Source organism: Lepidochelys olivacea (genome assembly GCF_965140295.1).
Source record: "Lepidochelys olivacea isolate rLepOli2 genome assembly, chromosome: 7".
NCBI classification, from domain to species: domain Eukaryota; kingdom Metazoa; phylum Chordata; order Testudines; family Cheloniidae; genus Lepidochelys; species Lepidochelys olivacea.
The window spans coordinates 39902111-39915729 of NC_140417.1; the positions used below are offsets into that span (position 1 = coordinate 39902111).

Genomic DNA, 13619 nt, shown 5'->3' on the forward strand with positions numbered 1-13619 from the left:
TGTGTGAATTGCAGTGTGCACCAAAATGCTGCAGAGTGTGAATGCTGTGAACATGAACTGTTTGAAGAGGAGTATGCTAATGCGAACTAGGAACCTTACAGTCACACCTGCAGTCTCCACATGCGGGAGTTAAAGTGCAGAGCTTTGTTGGACATGGCTTTTCACACCCCCATATTCCAAACTGTGGGGCACAGCAGACAAGCCCGAGGACTGCTCTTATTTTGCACTCGCAGTTTCTCTTTTCTATATCTCTGCATCAGAGATTTTTTCACACACACACACACACACACACTCACTAACCTCAAGCCAACCAAGTTTCATGAGGTTCCAGGTTTCCTTTCAAACATTTCACAGATATCTGAACAGTATGAGACAAAGCTGGTATTTCTGTTTAAAATAATTCAGTGCATATTAATTAGTATCCCCCCCAAAATAAAAAAATAAATAAAAAGCTAGATAGTAAACCATTTAACTTTGTATTAAAGTTTGATTTAGAAATGGTTTATAATGGGTTAATAAATGACTAATAGATTTTCTGAGCATGTTACAGACATGAATACTTTGTGTTACAGATCGCTATAAGCACATCAATAGAAGGTGTTAGTAATAAGCCATCTATTGACCTATTGGACTGTATGATGACGGATTAGCAATGTATTAAAACATCTATTAACCCTTTGTAAACTATAAATGGAAGTTGACTGCACAGCTTAACACATTAAACTCTCTTACATTTCCTTGACTGTAGAAATGGTAGCCATTTGAACAAAGCCTGGAAATTCAGCTGGCTATCATTTCCTGCTTCAATATTCTATATGTAATATCCATGCCAAATGGATCTGATCAGTGTTTTTCTTATCCCTCGTCTATAAAACCATTCTGTGATATTCCCAGAAGGGACAATTATAGGTGGAATAATCAGAACAGAAACAGTCTTCTCCTGTTATATTGTCTGAACTTCCTGCTGACACACCAACCCAGCCTCCTTTCAGGCTGCACTTAATAGAGTCATTGTTAGCTAGCAGCAGGAGTGCAGGAAAAGGATTATTGTGGACATCTTCGAACTCAGAGTCTGGTCTTCAGGTGCACTGAAAGCTGGTGTCTAACTTCACTCCTAAAACCCAGGTCTCTGGCATGGTAGCACCATGCACTGCTTCTGGACCACTCTGATAGCTATTACCAGAGTCCCAGAGCACATCTGCATAAATCAAGTCATGCTCTGCCAATTTGTCTTCAGCACATTATTAGCATTTTGATATAAACCATTACCTCAGTGAGCAAATTTTACAGTTTTCTCTACTATTTGTAAATGGTAACTTTAAACTAGGATGTTTCAAGTAATGGTCCAATAGGCTTAGTGAGAACAAGCAAAAATTCATGAATGGATTTTAGTGTGCAAAGGAGTTTCTCTTGCTATACCAAGCAGAAGGAAAGATATATTAACACTACGTGTGTGTGTCAGAGCTATGTTCATGTATTTAAAGATGACTTAGAAGATACTTCAAAGGACTTCTCATAAAATGAGCTCTATGGACCCATGGTGTCAAATACAGTTATGGGGAGAGTTAAGGTCACTGGGCTCTGGATTTTTCTCCCCCTGGAACACCAAGTCCAATATCATGGTAAGTTCCAGTCCAAGACCATTTCTGTTGCCAGAATTACATGAACAGCAGTAAAGTCATTTTTCAGAGTAGCAGCCATGTTAGTCTGTATCCGCAAAAAGAAAAGGAGGACTTGTGGCACCTTAGAGACTAACAAATTTATTTTGAGCATAAGCTTTCGTGAGCTACAGCTCACTTCATCAGATGCAAATCATTGCAATCCTATAATGACAAGGATGTGAAGACCAGATGACCATCTTCAGTTTCTAAGATTCTCTGGAAGGATACGGAAATAATACTGTGTTTGAAGAATTATCGAAAAAAGACATTTACAAACTTTAAAATTCCACCAATTGACATAAAGGCCTAAAGGTCAGCAAACCTAAATTACAATGTAAAAGAGATTGCAAGACAATACGTTGTTTTAGGATAGCTAAAAATCTAAGGAAAGTGCATTTTATATAAGTATTTATTTACTAGTTTGCTATGGACAAGCTAGGGTAATTACAATTAAGTTATTAAAGTAAATCCATATTTAGAGACCTAAATAAAATTGGCCTGTTTTTTAAATGCACTTAGGAACTGCAGCTACCACTGAAATGAATGACAGCAGCCGGTGCTGAGCACCTCTGAATAATCAAGCTATTTATTTAGGCCTGGATTCACAAAGGGACTTTAAGCATTGCAATGCTCAGTGTCACAATTTTTAGGTGTCTAGAAAACACAGGAACAACACTGCAATTCACAAAGCCTGAGTTAGACACCTAGGCTCCCTATACAATACATTGGGGGAGAGACATTTAAGCATGGTAGGTGGGTAACTACCTAAGTTAGCCAGTGGGAGATGCTGATGACAGGGGTATGTCTTAAGCCCTGCCCCCCTCATGGAGATCATAGAATCATAGAATATCAGGGTTGGAAGGGACCCCTGAAGGTCATCTAGTCCAACCCCCTGCTCGAAGCAGGACCAATTCCCAGTTAAATAAGTGCCAAGAAGCACTTATCTCTGTTTGCAATCCATGAACTCCTCCCCTGGAGTCAGGTGGCTTAGGCCTGTAAGCAGTTTCTTGTGAAAGTGGGTCAGGTCCCTGCCACGCTCCACAGAGAACAGCCAGAGAAGGTGGGGGTGATGCTGCCCATCTTAGAACCTTTAGTATAGTATTAATAGGACTCACCTGAGATTTGGGAGACTAAAGTTGAGTTCTCTCCACTACCTGAGGGGGAGAAAGGATTTGAACAGAGGTCTCCCACACCCCTAACAGAATGTTCTAACCACTGAGCCATGGGGATCTTCTGATGGAAAGTCATTGGAGTTGCGGGGACTGGATCCTGGGTCTTCCAAGGTGGGTGACCCAACCACCAGGCTTCACAGTGATGCTCACACACTCTCTAGCCCAAGGACAATTTAATTATTTATCCACAGTGGAACAGCTTCAACAGGAGAGTTTGAGAGAGCCCCTCCTAGCACAATGGGTAGAGCACTCACCTGAGAAAAAGACCCCTGTTCAAATCCTCTTGCCTCCTCAGACAGGGGAGAATTAAACCTGAGTCTCCCACATCCCAAGGCAGTGCTCTAACCACTGGGATAACAGTTATAAGCAGGATATGGCCACCACTACCTCTGGCCTGATTTTGAACAGGACCCGATCCAGTAGGTGGTGACTGAGCGTGAGTATTGGATCAGGCCCTGCACATGAGCGAGGCGGACAAATGCCTGTCTTCCCCTGCTCTGTGGATTGCTCTGGGACTTAGGCATGAGACAGACGACTGTATGCCTAGAGTGAGGCAGCAGTGCAGTTGCCCAAACACAGGAAGGAAGTCTTACTGCAAACACATAGGCACCAAGTGAGTTTAGAGATCTATACTGTTCATGGCAGCCTAGCAGGACTTTTGTGGACCACAGTGGAGCCTAAAATGTGGACTTGAGTGCCTACAGACCTTTGTGCTCTGAGCCTGAGGTGCCTTAGAATGCATTTAGGAGCCTAATGTTTGGCACCCAGGTTTGGAATCGTTGGCAGCTGTTCACAGGCGCCACTGGAAAACTTTACTCAGTCACATAGAAATCAAGTGCACAACTCAAGAAGGTTATTTCTCACACCACTGACTTTCACAGCCATCACATGGGAACTTTACATGTCCTTACAGGTTTCTGGCTTATTCCTCTGTACTTATATTCTGCTTAAGACAGTTAATGTTCTTGGGATTCAAGTTCTATTCATTAGAAGACCAGAAGGTATTTATAATTGGGTTATTCATAATAACATGGTAAGACATACTACTCTGGTGTCCCTCAACCAGTGACTTATAGTTATCAGCATGTTCCTCCTTGAGGTTACAGTTACTGTTTATCTGTATGGATATCTGGCATGGCAACTGAGTCATGGCAAGCATCAGCTCTAGTAAGCTAAGCTTTTTCACTTGAGGTCAAGTCAGTGAATTTCAAGCAAAATACAACAGATTCCTGCTAACCAGGATTCCCAGCTTATTATCCTAATAAAACAACTGTCCGGATAAGGGGCCCAATCCTGTTCCCACTGCTAATAGAAGTTTTGCCATTGACTTGGAGAGGCACAGGGTCGTGTCCCTAGAAAATAAGTCAGTAAGGAAAAACTAATGCTGGATTGGAAAGTCTGACAATAAAATAATGAATGAATGAGTAAAAACAGACAAATGGAACTGATTGTCACTGCATTTTCATCTGTATTTATTCTACTTTGGGAACCACCTCAGCAAAGGGTTGTTGCTCAGATTTTCACACCTGTTTAACACCCAGTTAAGCACCAGACTGCCTGAACGTGTCCCCATTTGTTAATACTGTCTCCTGTAAGTAGCAGTCCCTGTCATCCATTCTCCTTAGCACAAGCTGAATCCCTAGTAGGTGCCCTAAGAGCTGGGTTAGCTAGTAAGCGACTCAGTTAGGCAGTCATCCCATTCAATGTTAACTGCTTTAGGGGCCTATACTGGACTGGACTGCCTTGAGAGACTTGAAACAATTCATATTCATCTCTCTCTCTCTGTATAAGGTGCAACTGAGTTAACAAGGAGCTGAAGGGCCTAATGGGGAAATATTAAATATGTTGATAATCATTTGTGATCAAAAATTTGTCAATAATCAGTAACAAATTAATAAATAACCAATAATCAATAGAATTTTTCATTGCAATTACAAGTTCAATGAATAACATTCCCTCAAGTTCAGATTTGTTCAACAACAATTGACTTTGATTAATACATCCAATGAAAGCTGACTTATCCCAACAGTTAGTAAGACAGCACATGCACAGAGAGGCACATAATTAATAAAAGCTATGGAAGAACATCCCTGTAGTTTTTCATACAGAATCATAGAATATTAGGGTTGGAAGAGACCTCAGGAGGTCATCTAGTCCAATCCCCTGCTCAAAGCAGGACCAACACCAACTAAATCATCCCAGCCAGGGCTTTGTCACGCCAGGCCTTAAAAACCTCAAAGGATGGAGATTCCACCACCTCCCTAGGTAGGCCATTCCAGTGCTTCACCACCCCCCTAGTGAAACAGTGTTTCCTAATATCCAAACTAGACCTCCCCCACTGAAGCTTGAGACCATTGCTTCTTGTTCTGTCATTTGCCACCAGTGAGAACAACCTAGCTCCATCCTCTTTGGAACTCCCCTTCAGGTAGTTGAAGGCTGCTGTCAAATCCCCCCTCACTCTTCTCTTCTGCAGACTAAATAACCCCAGTTCCCTCAGCCTCCCCTCATAAGTCATGTGCCCCAGCCTCCTAATAATTTTCACTGCCCTCCGTTGACTCTCTCCAATTTGTCCAAATCCCTTCTGTAGTGGGAGGTGGGGCGCAAAACTGGATGCAATACTCCAGGTGTGGCCTCACCAGTGCCGAATAGAGGGGAATAATCATTTCCCTCGATCCGCTGGCAATGCTCCTACTAATGCAGCCCAATATGCCGTTAGCCTTCCTGGCAACAAGGGGTCACTGCTGACTCATATCCAGCTTCTCATCCACTGTAATCGCCAGGTCCTTTTCTGCAGCATTGCTGCTTAGCCAGTCAGTCCCCAGCCTGTAGCAGTGCATGGGATTCTTCCTTCCTAAGTGCACAACTATGCACTTGTCCTTGTTGAATCTCATCAGATTTCTTTTGGCCCAATCCTCCAATTTGTCTAGGTCACTCTGGACCCTATCCCTACCCTCAAGCTTATCTACCTCTCCCCCCAGTTTATTGTCATCTGCAAACTTGCTGAGGGTGCAATTAATCCCATCATCCAGATCATTAATAAAGATGAAGAAAACCAGCCCCAGGATCAACCACTGGGACATTCCGCTTGATACTGGTGCCAACTAGACATCGAGCTCTTGATCACTACCCGTTGAGTCTGACAATTGAGCCAGCTTTCTATCCACCTTATAGTCCATTCATCCAATCCATACTTGTTTAACTTGCTGGCAAGAATACTGTGGGACACTATCAAAAGCTTTGCTAAAGTCAAGATATATCACATCCACTGCTTTCCCCATATCCACAGAGCCAGTTATCTCATCATAGACGGTAATCAGGTTGGTCAGGCATGACTTGTCCTTGGTGAATCCATGTTGACTGTTCTTGATCACCTTCCTCTCCTCCAAGTGCTTCAAAATGGATTCCTTGAGGACCTGCTCCATGATTTTGCTGAGGACTGAAGTGAGGCTGACCGGTCTTTCTTCCCTTTTTAAAATATGGGCATTATATTTTCCTTTTTCCAATCATCCGGGACCTCCCCCAATCGCCACAAATTTTTAGAGATAATGGCCAATGGCTCTGCAATCACATCAGCCAACTTCCTCAGCACCCTTGCATTCATTAGCTCTGGACCAGCTTTTCTAAATAGTCCTTAACTGGTTCTTTCACCACTGAGGGCTGCTCACCTCCTCCCCATACTGTGTTGCCCGGTGCAGCAGTCTGGGAGCTGACCTTGTCTGTGAAGACCAAGGCAAAAAAAGCATTGAGTACTTCAGCTTTTTCCACATCATGTGTCACTAGGTTGCCTCCCCCATTCAGTAAGGGTCCCATACTTTCCCTGACCTTCTTCTTGTTGCTAACATACCTGTCAAAACCCTTCTTGTTACCCTTCACATCCCTTGCTAGCTGCAACTCCAATCGTTCCTTGGCCTTCCTGCTTACACCACTGCATGCTTGAGCAATATTTTTATACTCCTCCCTAGTCATTTGTCCATATTTCCACATATTGTAAGCTTCCTTTTTGAGTTTAAGCTCACCGAAGATTTCACTGTTAAGCCAAGTTGGTCGCCTCCCATATTTGCTATTCTTTCTGCACATCAGGATGGTTTGTTCCTGCACCCTCAATAAGGCTTCTTTAAAATACAGCCAGCTCTCCTGGACTCCTTTCCCTCTCATGTTAGCCTCCTTGGGGATCCTGCCCATCAGTTCCCTAAGAGAGTCAAAGTCTGCTTTTCTGAAGTTCGGGGTCTGTATTTTGCTACTCTCCTTTCTTCCTTTTGTGAGGAACCTGAACTCAACCATCTCATCGTCACTGCTCCCTAGGTTGCCACCCACTTCTACTTCTCCTACCAATTCTTCCTGGTTGTAAGCAGCAGGTCAAGAGGAGCATGGCCCCTAGTTGGTTCCTCCAGCATTTGTACCAGGAAGTTGTCCCCAGCACTCTCCAAAAACTTCCTGGATTGTCTGTGCATTGCTGTATTGCTCTCCCAGCAGATGTCAGGGTGATTGAAGTCCCCCATTAGAACCAGGGCCTGTGATCTGGAAACTTCAGTTAGTTGTCCAAAGAAAGCCTCGTCTACCTCATCCTTCTGAAACGGTGGTCTATAGCACACGCCCACCATGACATCACTCTTGTTGTACTCGCCTCTAAACTTAACCCAAAGACTCTCAACAAGCTTTTCTCCAGTTTCATACTGGAGCTCTGAGCAATCATACCGCTCTCTTACATAGAATGCAACTCCTCCACTTTTCCTCCCATATCTGTCCTTCCTGAACAGTTTATATCCACAGCACACGTCCAGTCTGAAGGATGGTCTTTCTTCCTAATAATTTCTTGGGAGTAATTATATCCTTGTTGCCCTTCATTCTTTATTATTCTGGCCAGGGCCATCGTTAGGCATATGCAGCATACGCCACTGCTAGGGCACCCAAAAATTTAGGGCACCCTTGGGTCTTAGTGTCCACCCACCCACCTGTTCCTATCCCTGTTCTGACCCTTCCTGCAGGCTCCCAACACAGCTGGCTGCTGCAGCCTGTTGAGTCTTCCTCCAGAGGGGATCTAGTACTTAAAAGGGAAAAAGCCTTCCAGCCTGCAAGACCTATTAGCACAACATTGAAAGTTTTCAGAGGAACAGCTGTGTTAGTCTGTATTCGCAAAAAGAAAAGGAGTACTTGTGGCACCTTAGAGACTAACCAATTTATTTGAGCATGAGCTTTCCTGAGCTACATTGAAAGTGTTAAAGGGCCATTCAAGTGGTAATGAAGCCCTTTAGTGGGCATTTGCCAACCCCCAGGTAGATACTGTCAGTTTCTTAATTTACTGACAAAAACAGTTGTGCATTACTGCAATATTTACTTTACTCAGAACATGTTAGTCTACAGGACCTTCGTTTAAAATTTGCTTTAAAAATATTTCATTAGTGTGTTGCTGAAGATTATAAAATCACATCTGTAAAAAATCCTTGCATAGATGTTTAGATGCCCAATCTAAGTATTCATCTTTAGCCTTAAATGCTTGGACCGTCAGACATAGTTTTTAAAATAAATCCTTTAAAAGACCACCCTTATCTAAAATACACATAGGAGCCCGGGTTGCCGTCGGGCATAGGGGCACCGGTTTAATAATACTGCATAGGGCACCATAAATCCTAAGGATGACCCTGATTCTGGCCCCTGATGATTGCCTCTTTTGGTACACACAGGTTGTGCAAATGTTTGGAACAAAAATGGTGAAACCAGCCTGATTTTGTTGGAAACTCAAAGTAGGATTGTGGAAAACTTTCTCAATATCACAAGTTTTCTGAGTGAACCTGAGATGATTCGTGGTTTAGCTCCAAACCAGGTGGAAACATGAATATTTCAACTAATCTTCACTTTTATTTTTAGTTCATTGAAATAAACTAAGCAAAATCTCAAAGGTATTTCCAAAGTTCCCTGTTCCATTGCAACTTTCCAACTGTCTCAACACCTGCTAGTTAGTCCTTTCATATGGCCTTTACTGGATAATGTAATCCGTTATAAATCTTGGTGTTAGTACATTGTAAAATTACATTTCAAAATAGGTTAAGGGTTACTACACAATGAAATTCCATTCTTCATTAGACATCTTTATCTTAACTGCAAAGCAGCATGGGAGTCTTGCGCTCCAGCAAGCCCTATAATCTTTCTTGGACTATCTTAAATGTGAACAAATAATTAAATGGAATTATTGGATAAAATATATATTGCTGCAAACAGACTAATGGATGCCACTGAATTGCTTAAAGAAATAGGTTGCCTACCTGATGCTGCAACATCTTCAAGAGGCCTCTTTGTGACATTAGCCATGAATCCAACAATAGAGAAGATGACAAAGCCAGCAAACATACTTGTGCATGAATTTATGCAGCACACTATGATGGAATCCCTGAAACAAAGAAAGAGGTACATTAGACTAATAAACAAAGTAATATTGATTACCTTCCAGGATTTCTATTATCCTCATTGAGAGATGGTCTTATGGTTAAGGCACTTGACTGGGGACTCAGCACTTCTGGATTCAGTTTTTTGACATACTTTCTCTGTGACCTTGGACAAGTCACATCATTTCTCTGGGTCTCAATTCCCTATTAGTAAAATGGAGATATTACTACTTTGGTCTTTTCTATTTAGATTCTTTGATCTTAGGACCCAGAAATGTTTCTTGCTACGTATTTGTACAGCCCCCAGCACAGTAAGGCCCTGATCTCAGTAGGGATGTCTAAGTCCTACTATAATACATATAACAATACATTTACCTGTAAACATTGTTGTGGAAAGGGTTGTAACTTCCAAGAGCAATCAGTGAACCAAGACCCAAACCATAGGAGAAAAAAATCTGAGTGGCAGCATCGAGCCAGACCTAATTGGAGAAAGCAAATTTTTTTACTATGTGTAGATGTACACTTTGGTGGCTGCTTAGGTACTTTGTTAATGGTGAGCAATTAGCATGGAACTTTGGTTTACAAGGATTAAATGTTTACCTCAGAATCAGAAAGCTTACTGAAGTTAGGAGTGATATAGAATAAAATGCCTTCCTTTGCCCCAGGCAGTGTCACTCCACGGAAGAACAGGATTACCAGCATGATGTATGGATAAGTAGCAGAGAAATATACCACCTAATAGAAAGAAACAAGGAATTGTAAGCATGGAGTTAGAATGGGCTCTTTGCATTAACTTTCAGTAGCTTTAGCTATTTGCTTCACAAAAATACAGTGATAGGAACCCAGATTTGTTTTTCAATCTGCAATACTAGGCAAGGGTCAAATATGGTGGGGAAGTGACGGTATACTGCTCTTTATTCCCATACACCAGGTCCAGAATCCTCTACTTACCAAATGTAAATAACATCCCCCTCCAACTGCTCTGCCACCTGCTCTTAGGGCCAGAGGCTGGGGAGAGGTCAGGGTTGCCCCTGAGGCACTGGTTCACACTGCTCTTGTCCTCATTGCTGGCAGTGTGAGCACCAGCACTGTCATGCAGAGCTCTGCCTGGAGGAGAGCACCATATGCCTCTGTTCTTCCCATCCCGTGAGCTCTATCCCTACATCAGGCAGAGGGGAGAGGTGGAAGACATTTGTTGGTGACAGAATTGCCCTGCAGTGGATCTTGACACCATCTGGCTTCCAAAAGCCCTGGGATAGATTGTTGGGAAGACAGGCCACAAAAATGGATTAGCTGCCTCCTTGGAAAGTATGAAAGGAGGAGGAGAAGGGAAATTCTGGATTGCAGCCATTTTCTTTGAACAAGCTAAATCCAACTATCAGCTTAACCTGAAAGTGGAGCATGGCTCTTACTGACCAGTAAGAAGGCCTTCAGTTGGCCACATCAAAGTTTATGTGCGAAGTTCACTTAAGTGCAGTATGGTAACATCACTAGAGTGGAGTCTGAATCTGACAACTATACTATGGCTATGTCTTCACTACCGCTGGATCAATGCACCAGGGGTTGATTTAGCAGGTCTAGCGAACACCCGCTAAATTGATGGCAGAGCGCTCTCCAGTCAACCCCGGTACTCCATCTAGAACAAGAAGAGTAAGGTAAGTCAATGGGAGAGTGTCTCCCGTTGACCCAGCGCTGTGTAGACACTGCAGTAAGTCAACCTAAGCTACGTCGACCTAGGTTGACTTACCACAGTAGCGTAGACATAGCCTTAGTTCTCTCTTCAGATAAGTGACAAATCGTCTGCATGTTGTCATCAGTCTATATGAAGGGAGCAGACATACACTTAGCAGTCACTAAATTGGCTCCTTTCAGTTATGTGTATTTTGCTGCCTAATGATAGTGTTTTATATCTTGTTGGTGTGCCAAATCCTGGTCCCCTGCAATGTCCAATGTGGGGACTGATGGTGTAGAATCCTGCACCCCAACCCAGCAGTAGGCTGCAGCTGCTCCTACAGACAATGAGCTGCAGCAGCACATACCTCCATGGCATTTCTTCCGAGGACTTGCTAATTTGGGGAGATGTTTTTTAGTCACAGAAGAGGTAGTGGGCACAACATAAGAACACGGTGAAGCCCAAGGGTCTATGTTAAATGCTGTTCCCAGTCCCAGGTCATCCCCAGGGAAGTAGGGAGGGAGTAGTCCTTACCTTCCCTGAAGCGCAATGACAGCAATTTTGACTGGCCCCAGCAAGGGCTGTGCAAGGGGGAAAGGCTCTTTGTACCTCTTCCAACCCAGCGTGCAGCTGCATAAAGGCCAGGCCTCAGAATTATACTGTAGCTACATTTCAAATTCATGTAGTTAATGTACAGTGAATGTAGTTTTTGGTAAATACACTGAAATTATATTACTATCACCAGCGGATATTCATAGTATAGGTACATAGTAATGAGAATACAGGAGTGTTGGAAAGTGTAAGTCCTTGTGGCAGAGTTAAGGTTTAACATAAGGCCTTAATTGTCTAGTATGGGATTTATAGGTATTAATGGTCACAGAAGACCCTGAATGAGAATTTCAAAACTGTTGCATGTTTCAGGGGTTTTTTTTTTTGCCTGATTCTCATGTATTCTAAGGCTGTTTTAGCTTGCCCTGGCAGGCTAAAGGGGCCTCAAACTGGATGTTACCAACCTGCTCCCCTTTAAACTGCCATTGTGGTGCAAGGAAGCCTTAGGGTAGCTAAGAATCAAGTCCTTAAACTATAACCTCCCCCCCACACACACACACACAGCTGCTTCATTAAGCAGGCACTTACTTGTTGATCCAAAGTATGAAGTTGTGAATTTCTTCTTATGCACAGGATTTTATGCAAAGTACAGGTGACAGGTACAGGTAGATTACTAAACATATTGGGCCAGATTCACCAACTGTGGTGCAGGGAGGTGTACATCACATCTACATCCATTTTACATGGTTTTAAATTGACGCATTTTTCGTGAAGCTTTCCATTATTTTTGTATGGACATTTTTAGTCATTGTTTGCAGTGTTGTAGCTGTGTTGGTTCCAGGAGATGAGTGGGCAACTGCCCACTTCATTTTAAGTGGAGTTCTACAACGTGTGTGAACTCTTATGCTGAACAGTCTGTCCCATTTTGTATTTAGCTGGGACACTCTAATTGCCTTCTCCAGAGCTGAGGAAGAGCTCTGTGAAGCTTGAAAGCTTGCCCCTTTCACCAATAGAGGTTGATGCTACAAAAGACATTCCCTCACCCATCTGGTGTCTCTCTCTCATTGTTAGTAATTATCAAGTAATTTTTGAATAATTATCAAAACCCTTCATACCCTGTTACAAAGAGATCCAAGGGTGAAAAAATAGAAGATTTTATACTTTATAGTAACGCAGCATTCAATATCTCAGAGGGATTTTCCAGCAAGTGGGCTGTCACTAGTACATCTTACCTTATGAATTTTCAGAATACTTGGTTGAGCAAACTAGGCACAGTTTCAGTGTAAGAGCGTGTACAACAGTTCTAAATCTTACCTTTCCTGTCCAGCCTACCCCCTTCCAGATGCAAAAATACACTAGAATCCAGGCAATTGCCAGTGTAATCGCTAATGGCCATCGGATTTGCCCTGGCTTTTCCAGTCCATCTGTCATTTGGTGCATGTTGCGTCTAGAATCAGCAAAAAGAATGGTGCATTTGACAACTGCTTATTCCAAAGTGAGTATGTATATGTATTATAACAAGCTGAACTATGCATATGCACACAAATGATGTATAGAGATTCTGCTCTGCTTACTCCCAAAATTCGACCACAGCACTTGTCATGTTGGTGGTATTTGCTATGCTGTAATTGGAGAAACAGCACTCTGTGTTCCATGAGTTTCCACAGTGTCTCCAAGGAAGAGTCTATTTAAAAAGAAAAAATATGAGTCAAACTACTGACAATGTTTTACAAGTAAGAATTACCTCAGTGATATCCTCTGACTAGGAATGACAGCTGACTCGAAAACTAATGTAGGTTGAGTTCTGCACTGCACGTATGTCCCTGGGAGAATGCCTGCCATAAAAGTTATTTTTCTTCTCTATTATATGAATCAAATGTAAAAATGTTTCCTCCTTTCTTCACCATATCAGCCAAAAATGTTTCAGAATCAGCTATGCCTCTCACAATGTGAGAGTGTATTGACAGTTCTTTAAGCTATGGCTGCCCTGGAGAGGACCTCAAGAGTCATTGTTACATTAAAGGTAATGAAATGTGACTATTGTTGAGCACGCCATTTCCAAAGGTTTCAGTTTTCCTCTCAGACTGAGGAGGAGAGATGTTTACAGGAACTTGAACTACAGCTGATATTTTCCAGTGGTATTTTATACAACAGTGTTCATTACTTTAAGAATTGATGTTTTGAT

General features: G+C 42.5%; 1 protein-coding gene across 8 annotated transcripts in view; it reads right to left on the reverse strand.

The window, feature by feature from the left end:
- The window catches only part of SLC6A1 (solute carrier family 6 member 1), a 107644-nt gene that overhangs the window by 23120 nt on the left and 70905 nt on the right, over positions 1-13619 (reverse strand). For all 8 annotated transcript variants that reach the window (XM_084632907.1, XM_084632905.1, XM_084632906.1 and 5 more), the window contains 5 exons: positions 13009-13118; positions 12749-12881; positions 9814-9948; positions 9589-9692; positions 9094-9218 (listed from right to left, as the gene is read on the reverse strand). In XM_084632907.1, the coding sequence (XP_084489033.1) occupies positions 9094-9218; positions 9589-9692; positions 9814-9948; positions 12749-12881; positions 13009-13118 (607 nt within the window). The remainder of the gene's footprint in view (positions 1-9093; positions 9219-9588; positions 9693-9813; positions 9949-12748; positions 12882-13008; positions 13119-13619) is intronic.